The sequence below is a fragment of the Pagrus pagrus genome, assembly GCF_965226575.1.
Source record: "Pagrus pagrus genome assembly, chromosome: 9".
NCBI classification, from domain to species: Eukaryota; Metazoa; Chordata; class Actinopteri; order Spariformes; family Sparidae; genus Pagrus; species Pagrus pagrus.
In genome coordinates, this window is record NC_140193.1 from 18,794,121 (window position 1) to 18,815,194 (window position 21,074).

The 21,074-nt window shown below is 42.2% G+C and overlaps 1 protein-coding gene across 7 annotated transcripts in view; it reads right to left on the minus strand.

Annotated features, from left to right (window-relative positions):
* mid1 (midline 1) overlaps positions 1-14,004 on the minus strand; it is a 29,120-nt gene extending 15,116 nt beyond the window's left edge. The window contains exons 1-2 of one of the 7 annotated variants that reach the window (XM_084361161.1): positions 13,987-14,004; positions 1,028-1,749 (exon numbers count right to left, since the gene is read on the minus strand). In XM_084361161.1, the coding sequence (XP_084217287.1) occupies positions 1,028-1,693 (666 nt within the window). In that variant the 5' untranslated portion in view covers positions 1,694-1,749; positions 13,987-14,004. Of the gene's footprint in view, positions 1-1,027; positions 1,750-3,813; positions 4,002-7,466; positions 7,795-7,851; positions 8,049-9,275; positions 9,608-11,320; positions 11,525-13,986 lie in introns of those variants that run through there. The other 6 variants (XM_084361158.1, XM_084361157.1, XM_084361156.1 and 3 more) reach the window with 6 other exon arrangements.
* Between the last annotated feature and the right edge of the window lie 7,070 nt (positions 14,005-21,074).

A 21,074-nucleotide genomic window follows, 5' to 3' on the forward strand; every position in this document is an offset into this window, starting at 1 on the left:
GTAGTATACATCTGTTAAAAAACATAGCCTAATATATATTCATTTTTTATGCACTGGTATCAGAATGGTACTCATATCAGCCATCAAAGTTCAGGTATCTGAATTGGTATTGTGAGGGAAAACATTTAGTCTATGTGAATATGCTTAATTTATAAAGGTATGTTGTGACACATTTTACTTTTAATAAAAATATCAAATATAAATATTTTAAAAACCGCAGCTCCTGCTATTTCGATAACGCAACAGCTATATTGCCATTACAACTAACTGTTCAACGCTATTAGTTAAAAATCTTTTCTCAAATCTCATTAAGTTTAGCTTTCGGCATTCGTAAGCAGCGAAAGTAATAGATAAGCACAACTCAAAGATTGAGTTTAAATCTGTGATCAGCAGCTGCTGGGGCACGAAGCCAGACATACTATAGTCAACAGGAGTATCTACATTACTACTTGATTCAATACTGTCAGTTCTGGTGCAAAACTATGAGGTCAATGAGTGATTTGAAATGCATAAAATCTTTAGAGCGCCAAAATCACCTAGTTCACTGTTGACCAACAAAAAGACAGTTTACTGGACGTTGTAGATTAATGTTACACAATGTCCATTTTAACCGCCATAATCTAGAAGCCTGCTAACATTATCTGCATGTTTTCAACATTGGTCTTAACTAACTTGGAAAAATAAAACATTTGAGCTGCGTATTTTACCAACCAAGAGGCTATCGGTTTCCAATAAATTGAAATTTCTTTAACATAATCGATCTCAAAGTTTTAAAATATGCTGATGATTTTATATCACTGAAATCAAGCCGCTCACAAGCTCACTTTTGTTTTTGTACAAAATTGAAATCTAATCTGTATCAAAAGCTTGTGTACTATGATACTTTGATACTGTACAGGTTGGAAAGAGGTTTTGAACAAAAGTAGAAATAAGCTTTAAATTCTGTGGGCTAAAATCAGGAGGGACAGTTTTTTTTCGGTGCATCATAACTCTCCAAGCATTCCTCTAACTATACATCATTTCTTACCTTGAGTTTGTCATATCGGTCGCTGAGGGCTGCCACTTGGTGGTCCCGGTGTCGGCCAACAAGCTTACACAATGCACAGATCAACTGTTCATCTGTCACACAGTACATGTTGACCTTCTCATCCTCATGCTCCAGACACATGAGCCCACGCAGATGGGAATCCAGCAAGGGCTCGATTAGACGGTGGCCCGTGAAAGGCTTCTTGTTGGGGTGGGTGGCCTTGAGACACTCGTCGCAGTATGACACCTCGCAGGTGACGCAGGTCTTCACGGCGTCCTGTGGAGGGTCCTGCTCACAGAATTGACACTGCACCCGGTCGCCAGGAGAAGTCATGGCTGCGCTGTCGGACACGGCTCGCTCACGCCGGGTCTCGTTAGGAGAGTTAGGTCCACTTAGAGAAGCCTTCTGGTAGCGGTCAATGATGTTCTGTAATGTAACGTTGCGTTTGAGTCCCTCTAAGCCCCTCTGGTTGAGGGTGATGACATAGCGACAGGTGGGGCACTGAAAGGCGCTGATGGACTGAATTGGCTCGCTGGGTGTGCAGTGTGACACCAGAATACGATGGGCACAGTTGAAACAAAGGCTGTGAGCGCAGGGCAAGAGCAGCGGGTCCTCGAAGAGCTCCAGACAGATTGGGCAGGTCAGCTCCGACTCCAGTGTTTCCATCTTCAGGCAAAACAAAGTGGGGTCGTCAGCGAAATCCAGGGAAGCTGATCAGCTATCTGCAAAGAGACAGAAATGAGTTAGAAATTGGTGACGGCTTTGAAAAAGGAGAGGGCTGTATCTGCAACTCAGAATGATAGGATATTCTCTGAAGTTATTTTTAGTGCAAAAAATTCCAAACATTCCAGCTTCAGCTTGGCAGTTGTGAGGATTTTCAGCTTTACTTCAGCTTTACGTGATAGTACACAGAATAAGGTATTTAAAGACGTCACTTTTAGCTTCAGGAAATTATAACAGGCGTCTTTTTTCCCCCCCTGACATTTAATACAGAGCTGCAATGAATAATTGATTAGTTATCAACTGTTAAATTATCAGCCAACTATTTCAATCATGGATTAATCAGTTTGAGTAATTTTTAAGGAAAAAAAGTCAAATTATTTCTGATTACAGCTCATTAAATGTGAATATTTTGTGGTTTCTTTACTCCTTAATGACAGTAAACCGAATATCTTTGGGTTGTGGACAAAACAAGAGATTTGAGGATGTCATCTCGAGCTTTAGGAAACACTGATCCACATTTTTCACAATTTTCTGGACCAAATAATGCAGTGATTAATCAAGGAAATAATCAGCAATTAAATCAACAGTAAAAATAATCATTAGTTGAAGCTTTATTTTCAATAAAACGAATGATTAATCAATTAATTATGGAAAAATAATTAAATAATTGTTAGTTGCATCCCCCTTTCCAGGTTTGGACATGAAGTTTATGTGGGAAAAAGTGAATAAAGTGCTTATGATAATAAAAACTAAAATCTCAATTCCTATCTTGAGTTTCATTTGATTTCCATTTCAAACTGAACCTGAAAACATGAATGTAAATATTACTTTCATATATGTACATAAACCAACATGTGTCTGCATATTTCACACATATCAGACTTCTGTTTGGTCCATTTGGCTGAACTTACAACTCAGAGAATGCAGAAAGGTCTCATTTTAATTTGGCTCAGGAATAGTCTAGCCTGTCCCCATGTGTTCCTCTCTTTACTGTAGTCCGCCGGCCAGCAGGCCAGCGAGGACTGACAGCTCAGCCAAGCAGAAGTCTATTGGCCTGCTTGCTGATGGCTGGGGCTCCACACTATCACAGACACTAAGCCTTTGTTCCCGGCCAGTCAGACACCCCAGCTGCGAGTGGACACACTGTGCTCACAGCGTCGCTCTTATGTGAACTCCCTACCTCCACTCATTATGTGTGAAGAAGGCAAAAGCTCATTATCAGGACAGTCGGGCACACAAGTAGCCTTTTGAAGTTGTGAGGATACAGCAATTACCTCGGAGCTACAGACCTGGGTTTGTTCTTTCCATTCTATTCAAATCTTCACAGACATTGAGCCATCCCACTGTACTGTATAAGACAAGAGGCGATTGTTGCATTTGTCTCTGGTGACGGCTGTGATGCATCTGTGGGCCTTTGTTTCTTTGCTATTTTGTTCTTTACAGACAAAGCGACGAAAGCAGGTGTCTAAAAGTTATCAAAGACGACCTCTTCGCTATGCAAACCCGCAGTCTTAAACAGAAACATCAAGGCTTTTTGCACAGACATTGTTTTAAGTTTGTGTTTTATCATTCATTGACATAATTCTCTTTAAAATGTCTGACTTTCTCAAAGTGTCTAAACCTATTATTAAGTAATTCATGCATATATAAGTAGCCAAAAACTCAACTCATCTCACAAGAGTAGCCAACCTGTGGCACATGAAACTACTAAATTGTCCAGTATTGTATCCAGTTGTTTGTCATGTTTTTATCTTAACACACATCACTTTTAGCCAATCTAGCCAAACCACTGTACTCGCACAGGTCTTGCCAAATAGGTCGAGTCATTACTTCGACCGGGCTGTCCTAAATACAAAATGAATAAAAGAGCTTTGTATGACAAAACACAATGCAAAGACGCTAATCCTCTGATGTCATCGCCTTTGGTATAAAATACCCCGAAGTTACAGAAACCTTGTAAAACAACACTGTGGCAAAGAGCCACCGCAAACTGCATCACAGCCCCGAGTACATTATGCACTCCTGAAAGCTCTTCCATTCATACACAGTTTTACTTTACCCACCGATGGATTTCGCCCCACTTTGCACTGCCGAGACATTTCTGCTGAAGGAAAACTTCTGACCTAAATCATGAAAACATATTTATGACAACAAGTGCACCAGCCATAAAACCCAGGCATGCTGTCGAGATGTGGCATCCAGATGGCACAAGTCTTCGCAGCCCTAGTAATCCTGCAATGGAGCTGTCATTAAGCAAAGAGATTGAGCAAGAGGTAGCAAGCACAACAGGAAAAGTTGCCCGACAATTCCAGGAAAGCCAGCTCCACCTACAGCTGGAGCGCTGGCCAGTACTGGAAGAAGAGAGAGAGAGAGCAGACAACAGCGCGAGAGAGAGAGAGAGAGAGAGAGCGTGTGTGTGTGTGTGTGTGTGTGTGTGTGTTCATGAGTGGTTGTGTGTGTGTGTGTGAGAGAGAGAGAGTGGGGGGTGGAGAGAGAGAGAGAGAGCGAGAGAGCGAGAGAGCGAGGCACAGGATTGTGTACAGCCCTAGACCACGTCCTCACAGGCAAGTTAGTGTCCTCTCAGCACTGCTGCCCATTCACAAATTCAAAGCATCAGGATGAGTTTCAGGTTTCCTTCTTGTGTGACCGTCCCTTCTGCTTTCTAGCAGCACAATGCTGAGGATTGGGACTTTTTCTTGGCTATGCCACTGGGGATTCAAAGAGAGAAGCTGAAGACACAAACACAGCTGAAAGGCCGCCTGAGAGGCAGCAGGACTCATCTGTAACAAGGGACCGAGGTCTGCGATTCCCACAGCATCCGAAAAAACAAGGTGACGACAATTACATCACCGCGTGTGTCCCCAGAGGCTTGTGATGTGTAAAGTGCCTCATCAGGGCCACAATTCAGAAAACCATATAGCTTCATAGACAGTAAAATTAGTTAAACTGTCCTCTAAAATCCTCATTCAACCACCTGACAGCAAAAATAAAAAAGACACTAAGCATTCTCTCTGACAGACAAGACCACAAATGAAGACAGACACTACGAAACATCATCTGTCACATCCAAGTCTGTCCCAGTTGGCCCTCATGTGGGAATCACCGAGGTACCATCTGCTTACCATGTGCCTCTATTTCCAGACACACCCCCGCCGTGCTCCATTCGAATTCTCCTGTCATTCAAAGGAGTCCCCAGAGTGACTATCCTCTATGAGCGACGGATACACACTGTAAATATTAAAGACGAGCTAAAGTTCAGACAAAGCGGTGGGTGTGAGCTACACTGCTTGGGAGATGCACAGGGGAATGTGACTGGCATTCCCCAGGTTTCCCATGGCGTCCCCCATCTGGGATGAAATTTAGTACCACGAGATCAAACTTCTGTTTATTCCTCCCCCTTTCCGTTTGCTCTGCCACATTTACACACTTATATGATCAGTGTAGGGCTGCTTTCCTCATGAATAGTATGTAAGTCCATGAAATGCTACATTTTACATGCAAGGCTTTGTGCAGGTAAAGATTTATTACCTTCAGGGCTATTTTGGGTAATGCTGTGACATTTTGCATTGAGAAGCTACAAAAGAAATGTTAAAATCCCCCAAAGATTTGATATGATGAAGAAGAGAATCACAGTTGAGTTACTGCAGATAAGCTCTGAACTGTAATGCAGCGTTTAAGACAAGAAAATCACAAAAGCTATGACAGTAGTAAAAATAACCACAATCTAGTATCTTAAATAAAACTATCACAAAATCAATGTTATCTCTAAATATTATCTGTTATGGGCAAATAGTTTGAGGAAAAATCTGTGTAATTTTCCTTCTTTCGCAGTAAAACATTTAGTTATATTTCATTGTAGTTTTGCTGATTATGTGGTGCCCAGAAGATTTGCTTAAAGCGAAAGTTCACCCCAAACTAAAAAACACACACTTGTTCTCTTACCTGTAGTGCTAGTAGTGCTATCCCTAGAGATGTCTGCCTTCTTTCGAATATAATGGAACTTGTGGTGCTCAAAGCAACAAAAAAAATACTCTTTAGGGAAATTATGACTAGGTTACACAAGATAATCTACATACCTTGTTGTGAGCAGTGTCACGTAGGAACTATTTTCTTTCTACCAAACTACACCCACCAACCGTATCACTGTGCAGAAGGAAGCATGCATTAAAGTCAGTGATACAGTGCCCTGTTCATTCTTATGAATGCTACTCAGTGGCACAAAATGGCAAAATTACCCAGATCTTCTGCATGGTGTGGCCCATAGAGCATGCACACTAGAGACTTCCACCAACTCAGCCAGCTAACTTCCAGTTTAGTGCCCGCCTAACTCGAATAGAAATTAATTATTTAATCTTGTGGCTCTTCTAGACTTTCCCAATTTTATTGGATCAAATGGCTTAAACTATGACAGTTGAACAAGTCATTTTGCAGGGGTTCGTGACGCTCAAAAAAAAACTATCCCCCGTTTTACAGCAGCTTCTTTCACAATGTTAGCTTATGGGAAAAAGGTATTTTGGGGCCCCAGTGCGCCACATGACATTGTAATTACCTTAGATAGATGTAGATGAACACTTTCTTCAGCGCAGTGATACAGAAAGAAAATAGTTCTGACATGAAACTGCTCACTATAAGGTCTGTGGATTATCTTGAGTAACTGGGTCATGATTTCTTAAATGATTTCTCAAATGTATTCTTTTGGCACTTTGGGCACTCCAAACCAAATTCCATCTAGTTCTATTAAATTCAAGAGATGGCAGCTGTCTGTACTGTTAATATCTCCAGAAGTCTGCACCTCACACCAACTTCAGGTAAGAGGAAAAATATGCCTTTTCGTTTTGTGTTGAACTGTCCCTTAATGCTGCGTACAGTATGTAGCAGATATGACAGCTGTGACTCATGCACACCTAACTGTGTGGCGCTTTGTCAAATGATGAACTTGAGCACTGACTTAACATTTAGGGTTTATTTGATTATGAAGTAATGGATCATTTAGAGATTAAACAATTACAATGTCTCAGATAGGACGACAATTACCTGCTCAAGCACTTTCTAATCCTTTTTGTTATGGTCTTTTATCACCTTTAATGATGGCTCTTAACCATGTATTCAGAGCCACTGAAGGAGTGTGATTGCTCTTTGTCTTCTTTCCTGGGGCAGACACCTAACATATTTATCTGTAATCCTGTCTTCACAGCGTGGCTGTGACCAATGTGTGGCCTGTTGCTGCTCCCTAAAGCAGCCGGCTCAGCAGCGGCCCACTCAGGCCTAATGTGATTTACAGCTGGAGCAGCACAAGCCAGCTGATTAGACTGACAAATCTACCTGCTCTGCAGCCACACACTTTACTGAGATTAGCTGCATGGAGCCTGGCCCTCACCAACACCCTTTCTTACTGTTATTTATTGAGGGGGGCGATTTAATTACACAGCTGAACACTGAGGCTACTGAATTAAAAACTCATCTGTCAAATACAGGAAAAGAATGACTGTTATGAGCTTTTTTCTTTCTTTGCATGGACACAAAACTGTTATGAAAGTAAAAGATGACTCCATTAAGTGGCTCCAGCTTCCTTCATGAGTGAGCAGGATGTTTTATAATGGAGCACCAGATGAGGAAATGGCACTAAGAATCAATAATGTGCATAATGCGTGGCGCTAATGAGCTTCTGACAGACTCAGGAATGGAAACAGAGGTTTAAAGGTCAGTTATTTCTCACATGTCTCTGTCTGTGCTGCTTCAGGTCATGCTGAAGTTGTACCAAGTCTCATTTCCTCGCCGCGGCTTGGCAGGTGGCATCGGCGGGAAAAAGAAAAAAAACACTATATCCGTCCCACAACCACAGGAACTTTACGGAATGTGACTTTCCAGGCACGAGGCTGCTCGAAGAAGAGATGTCTCACTGAGCTCGAGACTAAAGAGGAAGTAAGTGTCTCGTTCACATCTACGTGTGCACACTTTTAGACGTAGTTATCCGTCGTAACGTGTGAGTTTTTAGCATTAATGGACGCCCCACAGCAAAAGTGTTGGTTTCTTGTTGCTGGGGAAGACGGTCAAAGAGCGACATCGTGCGGCGGATTTATGAACTACAGCGTGTATCTTACCTTATCACGCAGAGGAGAGGAGACCTGACTCGACTCAAAAACGTCACCAGCATTACATGGAGACATTTTTACAGCTTTAACGTGAAAGATAAGCCACTACATTCAATGGATGTTGTATTTTGCTCGAGCTGTGCGAATAAAAACACGGGGACAACTTCCTCAATGTAACTTCGTCACCGACCAAGGTGATGCACCCCTTCACAATCGTTCATATCACTCCGCCGATCTTAACCATCCCTGGCATTACAGGAGAGGGTGCGCCACAATATAGATCCTAAATTGCCGTTAAAGGTGCACTATGTAGTTTTGAGAAAGACATTTTAATCAGAAGAGAAAGATCTTCATTGACTAACACACACTAAATAAACAAACTTAAAGGACAACACAATTTCATACTGTTTTACTTTGTTCATATTTGTGTTCAGTGTTCTGGGGACCTTATTTCCCTCTGAGTACAGCTTGTTTATCCAGTATGTACTTCATTAATATTGAAAATAATATCTTCCCCAAAACTGCATAATGTCCCTTTAATGAATTAATGGCAATTCTCTAAATAAACCAGATTATAATAATATGTGAATAATACCATTCACTAATCTGTCCCTATCACCTTACCCCTCACTGACAACCTGTGCTGTCTCCCTGTATAAAGACCTCCACATGTGTTGCCATGGTGACAGCTTGATATCTGTTTGTCACACTGGCGATCAAAGGCAGGCGCGCTCTGGTGGGAAGATGTCTAACATTCCATCTCCCAGGAACGAGCTAAGTTACTAATTAATAGGGGAGACCACAGACCCAACTGCGATGTCCCAGTTTCACTCTTCATTAGCCTCATGTAAAAGTGACTGTTGTGCGCGTTACGCACGTGGGCCTGTCGCAAACTGTGTCCAGATGCACTGCCAGGGGAGAAAAGTCTGTTTCTTTTATCTTATCAGTGTTTTGAAATGGTATTTTGTAGGTCAAGAGGTTGCCAGATTGTGGATGAAAGGCTGAGTGAAAAACTTTTATGGTGACTCAGACGGTGAAAAGAACAGCCTACACTCTTACAACTTAGTATTATATTCTTTCACATAGAGCCAGTTCAGATGCACATATTTCAGGAAAAGCTCACAGTGAATAGCTGCTTTTGACATTGGAAACCTTCTCTGGCAACTCCCACTCTCTTTTGACGCTTTTTAATCACAGAAACCCCCTCGGCCTTCTCACTTAGTCATCTTATCTCTCATGTATTATCCACAGTTCTGAACATGAAGGAATCTGTGAACACAACGAGGCCAAACAGCCTCAGCCTTTCGCACACACAGCCCTGCCCCGAGGCTTGGAAGCATATGATGACTCAATGTTTTGGTAGCAAAAACACAGAGGCTCACTCAGTAACATAAAATACAGACTTCAGAGATAAGAATGACCTTCTGACTTACCCGCCACATGATTACATCCATGAACAGGCAAGAGAGGGGATAAAAGCCACCTTTAAAGTCAGTCAGTTTTGATGTTTTGGGCTGTGCCAAAGCTGATCCAGTGCTGAGTCTGAACTTTGAGTGGAGTGACTCGTCTAAGTTGTGACCCTCCAACCCTGTTCTCTACTGAATAGCAGCAGGAGGATTGAAACTTTTCCACCCTTTTCTCTCCTCTCACTGAGGACTGTACCTATCCCATCTACACACAGTGGGCTGCAAATTGTTCGCCTGGCCAATCACGTGAAAGGGGCAGGGCTTGAGCTGGTTTGGTGTATCACTCAGGGCTATCAGAGCATGGGGCGTTGCCATAGCTCCCAAAAAGCTTTGTTTTTGTCATCATCAAATAAACATCATCCTCAGAGCAACATCCAGTGCATTAATTACACGTTCTGTCTTGATTTTTGCATAATTGGTACGGTGACATTTATAAGTAATTGTCAGCCGCATTCAGGCAAAATGTGAACTGCATGCTGTTATATTTATCCTCAACAAAGTCAGTCTGGATTATCGCAGTTGGAAATGTGTTTCATGCTTAAGGCAAGATTCAATACAGCCAAATGAAATAGTGCATAAGTAAACAGGAATCAATGATGTGCATACTCGCCAGAAATGACAGTGATGCTTTGTGTCAGAGACGGTGGCCCAATACAAACACACAGATGAGCAAAAATGTATTAACAGACTATGTTTTTCACACACAACAAGCATGTTCTTTAACGCAGATGGTGATCAAACAAGCCACGTTACATTCAGCAACCTTATTCTCTCAGAGCGATCACACACACCCTTTTGTTTTTCCATGTGAACACACTGAAATGGAAACACACAGGAATGCACTGTGGTTGCGACAGATCGTGTTGAAAGTTGTCTCAGATTGTTTGGCACCACTCTTTTGGCTGCGTGGAAAATGTTCCCAACACAAACATGTGCTGGCTGAGGCGACTGGCATCCAAACAGTGATGCCGATCACATGAAGTTTGATCAGTCTCTCAGCTCTGGACACGAGCCCACCCTCGCTGCTTGACTGCAAGGTTTTTGAGGTATTTTGTGAGAGGCCATTACCTCGGACGACCTTGTCAGCGACATCAAGTCGGTGTTTTTTAATAGGGTATCTCTGTTTAAAGCAAATGTTTGTGTAATGTGGTGAAACCGCAGCACATACGGCATGGATTGATTTGGATTAGTAGTGATCCAAAAAAGCCCTGCCAGGACTCCTCGTGTTTCAGTTCAGCCTGCAGGGTTCAATAAAATATGGAAAGAAATGTGAGAGCAATGAAAACAAGTTAGATTTTAAGGTGTGTTCAGGAAGATGATGACTTTAAAGTTATATAAACAATGTATTATATATTGATAATTGCAATGAGACCTAATGCATGTGCAGTGGTTACGGCAGTAAGGAAAGCATAGAAATAAATTAATTCAGTTGCAGAGAAATCTAATAGACAAAAAAAAAACAAAGCTGCAATGTCACCATTAAAGGGGCATTATGTAGTTTTGGAGAAGAAATTCAAACTCAGAATTGTAATATTTACAATATTAATGAGGTAATACTGCAAAGTCAACATTTCTTTTTCCATAAGTGAATAAAAAGCTGTTCTCAGAGGAAAATAAGGTCCCAAGATCACTGTTTGAAGCTAGAAAGATGGCAGGGTCCACCACATACAAACAAAGTGAGACACTATGAAATTGTGTTGTCCTTTAAGGTCAGTTTGTTTATTCAGTCATGAAAACAAAGAGTTTGTTTATTTAGTTTGTTTAGGCATAAACAAATCAGTCAATGAAGGTCTTTCTCTTCTGCACCTTTAATGATTTGTCATCTTGTGATCTTCACTTTTCTGTAAATCAAAAAATAATTCGCCACATTTCAAACATATAGATAAAAATCATGCAGAATACTGCAAAGCATGTATTTTTAGCACAGCGAAACTTTCCCAAAGCCTCACTTTAAAGTCTAAAAGTAACTTAAATGGGACTTTGGACCACTAAAAGTAGAGATGATCCCTTACCTCTCAGCCTGTTAGTCAGTCAACCAGTGGACCAGACAGTCCATAGTCCAGGTGACATATGAATACAAAAATAAAGCCCATGAAGAGATATTTCTAAAAAAACACACACTTTCCTCAGAAGCCTCCTTTTTTAGCTCCTGTCTGGGGCTCTGCTGCTTCGTCTGTCTCACCGCTATCTCTGAAATTCTCCTCACACACAGCCTCTTCTTCTCTAATCCTCTCTAAAGGAAGCCGAAACAGCTCCAAATGGTTCAACCAGGCTGCCGACTTCTCAGGCTTTTTCCCTCTTTGTATTATTTTGTTGGCTGGGATCATTAACTTAGTCCCATGAGAACATAAGGAGGTAAATAACCCCCCTCCCTTCCTGTGGGAGGCTGTCAATCACAACTGATGATGAGGTGGTGAGAGGAGGAGGAGGTGGGGGGTTGCTTTTTAGCTGCCAAGGAGGCACTCCTGATTGGTCACCGGGGAACAGAGGTGGCCCTGCATGACAAACGGGAGCACTGGGATGGATGGGGCCTGGAGAGATGCTCAGCTGAGGTTACGTGCACATTTATAATAGACTTTTATGCAACTCGCTCATTTACATGTCATTCAAAGGAGAGTAAATGAATGGAAATGACTAATCAAAGTTGACATAGCAAATGTCTATTCATGGATTTACGTACATGACAAACGAGCTGAATGTTGAAGAATCACAAGATCTTTAAGTGAGTCTTTGGTGCAGTCTGGTCACCCAGTGGGGGGGACTGGGAGGAAGGCATAAAGCTTCCGTTGCCATGGCCGTGCGGCAAGAGCAACGATGCATCTTGGCGCTTTGAGCCAAATGCCACTCTAATCTTTTCATTGGCAAACCTTCAGCTCTCTCTTCACAGCTTGTTTGTCTCTCAGTCAAGCCTACCGCTGTCTGTCACTCTCCACTTCCCTCCAACATCCCATGCCAATCTAAAGTCTGCTGCATTTTGTTAAGGGAAAAGAAGTGTGTAAAGACACTGTTAGCAGGAGAAACACTTCCTGAGATGGGTCACTCTGCTCCCAGTGACCACGACTAAACTCAAGACAGAAGAGACAATGGGCAGATTAAGCATGACTTCCACTGTGATTCCACTAATGGATTTGTAAACAGCTCAGCACACATCCATTTCCTGTGCAGCGCTAAATTATTCTCTCATCACTCCTCAGATGTGTGCAACCTCTCCAGTAATTTACAACAGCAAGAAAATCTACAAGACAGTGTTATTGCCTCAGCCCAAGGCCACACATTGCTGCTGTATGTCCATAAATTGTCTGCGAAAGTAATGAGATCGCCACTTCATTTCGTTTCAATGCGATGAAACGCCATAAAACTGGAGACATTTACATGGACTGCAGAGTCATGCTGACATTTGAGGCCGGCGCTTTTTAAAGGTGAAAATGGTTTGCCACTCCAGGGTCGATCCAAAGTCGCTCCCCTTTCTTGAACTGTCGTAAACATCAAGTGGAAAAATGTCTGCGTCTGTTTTAACCATCCCCAAATAAGACAACTTGTCTGGGCTGCGGTTTGAGCAACTGTTCCCACCTCACCCACTGGAAACCCCGAGCTGACCCTTGAGCCAGACTGACACATAAAGTTTCTGTGGCTCTCGGCCCTGAAAACAGACAAAAACAACACAGTTTAATGCTGTTTTACTTTGTTTATATGTGGCGGACCCTGCCACCTTTCTAGCTTCTAACAGTGTTCTGGGGACCTTATTTTCCTCTGAGAACAGCTTGTTTATTCAGTTATGTAAAAAAATAAATATTTCTGAGTTTGTATTATTACCTCATTAATATTATAAATATAAAAAGTCTGAGTTTGAATTTCCAAAACTACATAGTGCCCCTTTAAATATACATATTTGACGTCTATTATGTCATAATAAATCAACTTTAACAAAAGAGAAACTGTTCCATCATAGCTATTTTAATAAAATAGGACTCAAAGCCACAATTTAATCCAGTCCAGAGGTTGGGATGCTGACAATAACAATTATATATATTTTTTTGTTCATGTATTTGTATAAGTGGCAATCAAGATGCTGACGTTCTCAGTGTAATCCTTGTAAAATTATTTCCAGAAAACACGGCGCATTATACTGTACATATATTCTCTTATCAATAAGTAACAGCACTGTCGAAAATAATTATTCAAAACAAATGAATATTCATCCCCACTAAATAAGGCCATTTGCCGCCCGAGGCGGTTCTCTTGGTGGCGGCTGGCACATCAAGCTGTATTAATTGGAAAAAGAACTGAAAAGGGCCAGAAAAGCCCTCCTGAAGGAGCAGATAAGAAAGTTGGAACAAAATGGGCTGTGAAATCTGATGTTACATAAAGTTTGGTGGGTAAAAAAAGACACAGGATTTCTCTCAGGGATCTTGCAGGAGGAGGCATTTGTTTGAGCTGCATCATCATGTTACAAGGTTATGCTTCACCTTGGTGCTCACTGGCAAGTGCAAACTCATTTTGCACTGAACAAAGAAATCCAGAAATCTAACGTGTCCAAATATATGCAGAGAAGAAGGTGTAAGGGAAGTCTTTCATACTGGTCAAGAGTCTCTGTCCTTGTCAACTTCACTAAAGCAAATCATCACAACTTTTCCATCAGATTCAGAAGCCAAAAAGAAAGAAAGTTAGCCTGACTTACATGCTTGTGTCCAGGGCGATCCTCTAAACGAAGAGAAGAAGAAGATGCAATTCCGATTGATGGCTCAGCCTTCTATTTCAGTGGCACATGGACGAGAGACTAAACAAAACATACAGTAGCATCCCGGCTTGTCTCTTTCCACACTCCCTCCCTCATTGCTTAAGCTCCCCACCCTGCCACAGCCCCAGCCGTATGCTCATGCGAGCGTAAAACATGCCCAGGAAGCGTCACTTCCACTGGGCCATTTCATGGATACTGTCTCCATTATTGCTGTGGCCCATCAACCCCCACCCCTTCCCCATTGGGGTTGCGCTCTCGCCCCCTGGCTCCCCACCCTCACAGCAATAACACAAAGATGTAGCAAATGGAAAGACAAAGGGGGGGGGGGGGGGGGGGGGCATGAACCTCGGGGACCCCATTTTGATGAGTTTCTGACTAAACAACCAGGCCCCGAACAGATGGGATCAGTCTCTAGGGCTCTGCTGCATGGCTGCATTTAATACACAGCTCCATACATCCTCACAATAAATGTTGTTCTGCTGCTCACTAAACGGCACCCATCACATCACAGACCAAAAGCAAGGCGACACAAAAGCAGAATATCGTGTTATGTTTGCCATTAAGCCCTCAGAAACTACAGTAATTAAAGTCTGAGAGCACATGCCTAATTGAGTTAGCACATGCTTTGGCATTGAGATTGTCTTTTTGAGTGCGAACACTGATCTAAGCAGCCATGATTGTTCTCCTAACTAGGACAGTCCAAAACAGCCACTCCTCGTTTTGCCAATAAACAATAAGATGAAAGCGTATCCTGTCCTCATCATGGCAAAGGTTCAGGATTTTAATTGCTTTCATCCCCAAGGCATACTGCCCATAACTAAGCAACACGCCACCAATCCAAACACCAACCGAATAAATGAACACCAACACCAATTAACACCTCCTCCCCTTTCTCTTTAACTTTCAGACGTGTTATTTTGGTGCAAATGAGGAGATAACCTTTATGCTATTCATCAGCCATGCTGGGTGGAAGCTGAAGAGTGTAGAATATCTGCTGCATGCATGTCACATTAGCCAGTGTCTCCATGTATATGCACGGGGTTTATGATTAGCTGGCAGAACATATAGGACTGTTGTGAGCACTGACCTGGAATTGATCCTCTTCCTCTTTAGTATGCTATAGCTTTGTTGGTGCTGTGTTAATGGGTTTGCCAACAACAGAATCGATTGTCTGCCTAGTTGTCCTCTCTGATATGATGGAGCAAACATAAAAAAAAAAAGCTGTGATCTTAAATGGTCTGATTGAATTTCATATAAAAGACGAGTATAAGCAGAATACTGATGCTTCAGGGGTGTCATGGATGGAATAAAAACTGCTCAGTTTAGGTCTCTTAAACTGACAAAAGGCAATTTGTTCCTTCTACTTATTCTGAAGCAATTACTGATTGCCAAATTTTTTTTATAAATAAATAAAAATGTAAAAATAACACCATCCATGTATAGTTTGGTTGCCTACAAACCTGGCTTTGTTCTGCCCACCGGGCTCAATTTGTCTTGCAAAAATGAAGGGCACATTGTCTGCCATTACACAACTAAAATGGGAAGAGGCATTGTTTTCCCTGGTTGCTATCCCCAGGTAATGGTGGAACAACTGGAATAAACTGGTGAACGTGTTGTGTCAAAGTCTGTTCTCTTGCCGATGTGTTTCCCCTTACCACTGGGACTCGAGGCAGTTCAATACTTTAATTCTTTCTGCCTACTAATTGAGAACTGCATGTTTTACTCTGCCTTTTCACAGCACTGAGATTAGACACTGAAACTGCGGGGGCTATCGGACGATTGCCTCTTACCAGTAAAAAGTGCTGTTATGAGACAGGACAGACCGGGCTAGCTGGTTAGCATGCAAACCTCAGTAGAAAGTCTTTGACATAATGTCAACACAGTTCATTTTTTTCAGTTTTTAAAAATAAATTCTGGCCCCATCTTCCTTTGATGGAGATGGGTAAGCATGGTGCCAGGCTGCATGCCAAGCTGAATCAACAGTCAGCCTTTATTTTTAAAGGAGTGGTAGTCGACAAAAACAACATGGCGAAAGCAATGTTTATAGGAAACCCACCTAAACGCTGATGGTGTCAATGTCTATCCATTTCATTATGAAATCAACATTTTCTCCATTGTTAGTGGTTCAGGGTTTTTAAATTCAATCATGTCCTGTATTTTTTTGTAGGTTCTCTCCTCATGTGTCAAGTTTTGCTTTACACTTCCTGTCTTTGTCCTTTTCCCACCTTTTTCCTATTCACCTGTGATTCATTTTTGCTCCTGGTGTCAGGTTATCTGCATTTGCTCCTCGCCTGTCCTCTGTGTTCCAGCTTTTGTTCACGCATCACTTCCTGATTTGTTCTTTGTTTTGTATTCTCTGTTTTTCTTGGATTCTCTTTTTCTTGCCTTTTTTTTTGCAAGTTTTTGGATCCTAGCTTCGTAAAAATAAAGCTAGCTTTTCGTTTTCTGAACTGCCTACCTCTGTCTGCATTGGGGTCTTCACCTTTCTGCCAAACTCTAACACTTCTTAACACTTCAGAACTGTTGACAAAAGGTTAAAAAAAGAAGGCCAAAGGAAACATTCAGACATCCCTCACCAAGGAAACAAGTTTAACTTTGTGGTTTGAAAGCAACACTGTGCTGTCTGGCCTTTTCTCACTGAAATGAAACAATGAAGGAGTTTTGGGAAAGTAAGGTCATGTGTTATGTTCAGTCCACACCACAGCCGCGCAGCCTGAAAATCTTGGCTTTTATTTTTTCCTGAAAAGAAAAAAAAATCCCTCCTTCAGAAAGGGTGCGGTGAACGCCTGCTACATACTTCGCTGCTCGGAGAGGTCTGTAATTGCTTCCAGCTTCTGAGAGATGTACTGTAGTAAACTAGTGCCACGTCTTTATCAAGAATCTTCCACATCTTTCAGCGACACGGACCTTATCTTATCAGAGATGGTGCTGGTGAAGCTTTCAACCACCCTCTCATCTGCTGACGCCAGTCTTTTTTCCTTTTTTTTCCAAGTACAGTGTAACATGCACTACAGCTCTTACCTGTACAGTAGGACGTATGAAATTTTACTTCGACACCTGTACTGTTCGTTTATCATGCAGTGAGAGAAATTGAGTCACTACACAGTTCACTCAGACCTCCTACAACAAGAACTGCTGGAGGAGGTCTGAACATCTGTTGTGTGTGCTGCCTTCGTGTGTCCAAGGAGACAAAGTCAGAGCCAGAGGCAGGAGCCCAGCTGGTGGGATCTGGGTCAGCTGCATCCGAGCTGAGGGCTGAGGGGATGTTCTCTAAACTCTCTGCTCAGGGTGAGACACCTTTGACAGTGTTGTCACTGTAACAGTCGGCGCTACCACTGATTACCACCAGTGTAAAAAGCACGTTTATTCAAGCTTCATTGCAGATTAAAAGGTTAAGAGACAGTCAAACTGATCAGTTTTCTGCTTTTGCTGTGAATCTTGGCTCAGAGAGGACTTAGGAAATATCCTCACTTCATCGACATGTCAACAAAGCATTCCTTCAAGACACTGTAGGACGCATTCCTCAATTTTGGCCTGTGGAGCACATTCTCCGGAGTTTAAAATTTATTAAACCTCTGCTGATAAAGGCATACTCTTCATCGGATACCACACACACACTCATTTCCATCCACAGTTACTGGCTCTGACAATGACATAGTGTCAGCTCTCACCCTAGCAAGCAGGCGAAGAGAATTTGCAGCTGCTGATGGAGACAGTTTTGTTTATCACTTGGAAAGAAGAGTGAGATTTTAGAAATAGACAGAAAAATCACCACACATTCAAAGCACTCAAGGAAATAATAGCACATTCAAATTAAAAGCCTTCCCTGTCTACTTTAAAATATAAAAAAGGAGGGTCGGATGAGCACAAATCAATACCAAAGGCGCGATCGATACGCAAAAAGAAGACTTTACTTTCAGTCTCTAAAGGAGAAGGAAGGAGGGCGTTTCAGAGCAGAACCAGATGCCTGCATGGAGGAAAGTAGTGCAACCCAAAAATGAATTCACCAGAGTTCCCTATCCACAGTTATTTGGCACACTCCTGTTTGCTCTTAGAACAACATGCCATCGCTTTAGCTCTCACCAAAACAAAAGTTTGGAGGAGAGTAGAGCTGCTCATTGAAAATCATAAGCTTTCTTGCAAAAATACACAAAACTAAAAGTCTTGCACAAGGCAAGTATGACAACAAACTGTTCCCTGTACACAGGAAATGTTACATTCTTGCCAGTTCGCTAATTTGCCAGCACTTGTTTTAGCTGATGTTCAACAGCAGATGTGATGCATGTGCAAACAAGATTGAGCTTGCTGTTGAGAGAAGATTTCCGGCTACTTTTTTTAAATTGAAATTCTTATTGAGACACACGTGTTTAAAGTATCGTGCTTCTTCTTGTTCTTTCCTGGGGCTCCATGCATGTGTGTCTCTAATATTGTCCTTGCTGTGCAGACTACAGCATGAAAGAAATCAACGTGCAGTGATGGGTATATTATTAAAATCTATATCAAAAAGACTTTAGCAGGACATGTATGCATATGGGATTAAATGTACAATATGTAACTTCTGCTGCTAGGGGACATTGTTTGCAAAAGATGTTTGCAGAGTGTTGAGAGACGAGACAAGAGCCATTGCTCGGCTGCTTAGAGATTCAGGATCAGGTCCAGACCTTCTGGAGAATAAACGCCTGGAGGCACTTCAGGTTCTGCTCTGATCTGGACCATTTACCGATGGGAGGAGAGCTCAGAGATTACTTTTTAACTTTTGGTATTAAAAAGTTGATTTATCTTCACTCCTGTTAATCAACCTGACTGCAGCAGAGATCTGGGGAGCTGACCTACGTTTTCTGGTGTTTATGTTCTGTAATGTTGACTGCCAACTGGAGCTGGAGGGGAAATGTATTTTACTTTGCGAACGTAACGTTGCAGAGAGGAGAGCGGGAAAAGAAGAGAGAGTACCAGAGTCTCCTGTGAGTGCTGAATTCACTGAGAGTTGTCCTGAATTTAACCACACAGACACACACACCCTCCACATGTGCCATCGCTTCCTAACATTAGCTTACTGCTAATGTACATTAAAGTAAACTGGCTGTTTCGGCGCAGATAAACACTGATGTTCTTGCCGTCAAAAACGCTTCACTGTTGATGTAAACACCAATAAACAATCTGATGCGAACCTACCCAACCTCATTTCCCCGTCCCAGAAGTGACAACAGGCGACAGCATGAAACGCACCGTTACCTTGAGTAAACTTGTGGATTTCTCTACGTTTAAACATTGTTGGAAACACACATACACAACTCAACAAAATATATAACAAAGGTGTGGTCGTCAGAATTGCTACACAATATATCTTTGATATATACTGTCACTTTTTCTGACTCAACACAAAGTGCCAGTGGTTGTCTCAACTGCTCCCCCACTGCTCAGTCTGAGACAATCAGCACTGCTACCCTGCAACGAAATGTAAGACCTGGCGCCAATTAAACTCCCCTAACCCGATTGCCACTAAACGTTTCTTTATCAGATCTTACCTGCTTCCCCATGGCTGCCATGGTATGTGTCTCTCCCCTGGTGAATAAACACTAGGCTAACACAGAGTGTGACTGTTAGGCAGCTGGTACTTCCCCTGAGGTGAAACAGACAGGAGACAGGAGGTTGAAGGTGTTTCTGTCTGCATGTACACTCCCCTTTGTTGGGGTGTGTGCACACACATATTTCACTGACATACTGCTTCTCAGCTGCGCTACAGGTTCACACAGGAGCATGGAAAGCTCCCGAGAAGAGTACTTAACCCTTACGCAAGTTGGCACTAATAGGGGAAGACATTCATTATCCCCATGCATTACCATAAAAATCATTTCTTGTAGCAGTATCACCAGCGCTGTCACTGTTAATGAGTAGCTTTTCACATTTCGTGTTGAGAGAGAGAAAAAAAAATGGGTGAAAAAGTGTCAAAGGTTGGACCTGGTACTGATATTTTGTAAGACAGCATCAGATGATAGGGATAAAGGGCTTTTCTTTGTCACTACAGGCAGCTTCGTGGAGTTACCAAGCAGAGAAAAATAAGGCTCAAGTTCAAGGATCCACAGCAGCCAGCAGGCAGAGAGCAGCAAAGAAAAAATCCTTGCTATTAAGCAAGAGAGAATTGGTTTTCTCCACCCTAATGAGAATTCATCCTGCGAGATAGATGAGTCAGTCTGAAAACACAATTCCATACTTGCAATAATGAGATCATATTTGAGGAATTGGGAGTACATCCCTCAAGTGGGAAAGAAAAAAAAGTCAAGGTTACCAAGGATTTCAGTGAGATCTAACCTTGCCTTGAGGAATTTCCCCTTTTCAACTCGGAATTAAAGACAATGACTCAATATTAACATTCAGACTGCATACATACAAAAAAAGATGCTGTCAGGCTGTAATGGTCACTGCATCAAAAAACCGCGAGGAGAAAAAACAGAGAGAGATTTGTGTCGGCATCTGGCCAAGCAATAGCCGGGCCTTGCACTGAAAACAAAACTGCAAAATGGATTGAAAAGATGTGGAAATTGAAAAAGGCCACTTGGGGAGAAATCAGAAAGCTAGGACTCAACAGGACAGAAAGTAAAAACCACACAGGAGCTCGAGTAAAGTTGTTCTTACCAATACATTACTGGATGACAGAGCAGAGTGAACCATGCTGGAAGCAATTATGGCCAAGGTAGCACACAGTGCACCTAAATCCCTGGCTGAGGACTGTTCATCACTATAGTTTCGTTCCATATTACCTCAGGGTTAAGGGGGCCGTGATAGCTGAATGGTTAAGACGTATACCACATAACTGCATTCCAACTAGGGGCCTTGCATGTCATCACCTCCTATTTTTTGTTTGATGGATGCATCTGTACTGTCCACTATCAAACAAAGGCAAAAAGGCCCCGTCAAAAAGTCTTTAACAAGACAAACACTCGGCAGACATGTTTGCAGCTCTGTGAGGCTATGCTTAGGAAATTAGATCAAAGCACCACTGCTGACTTAGGGCTTTGAGAGTGTTGTGT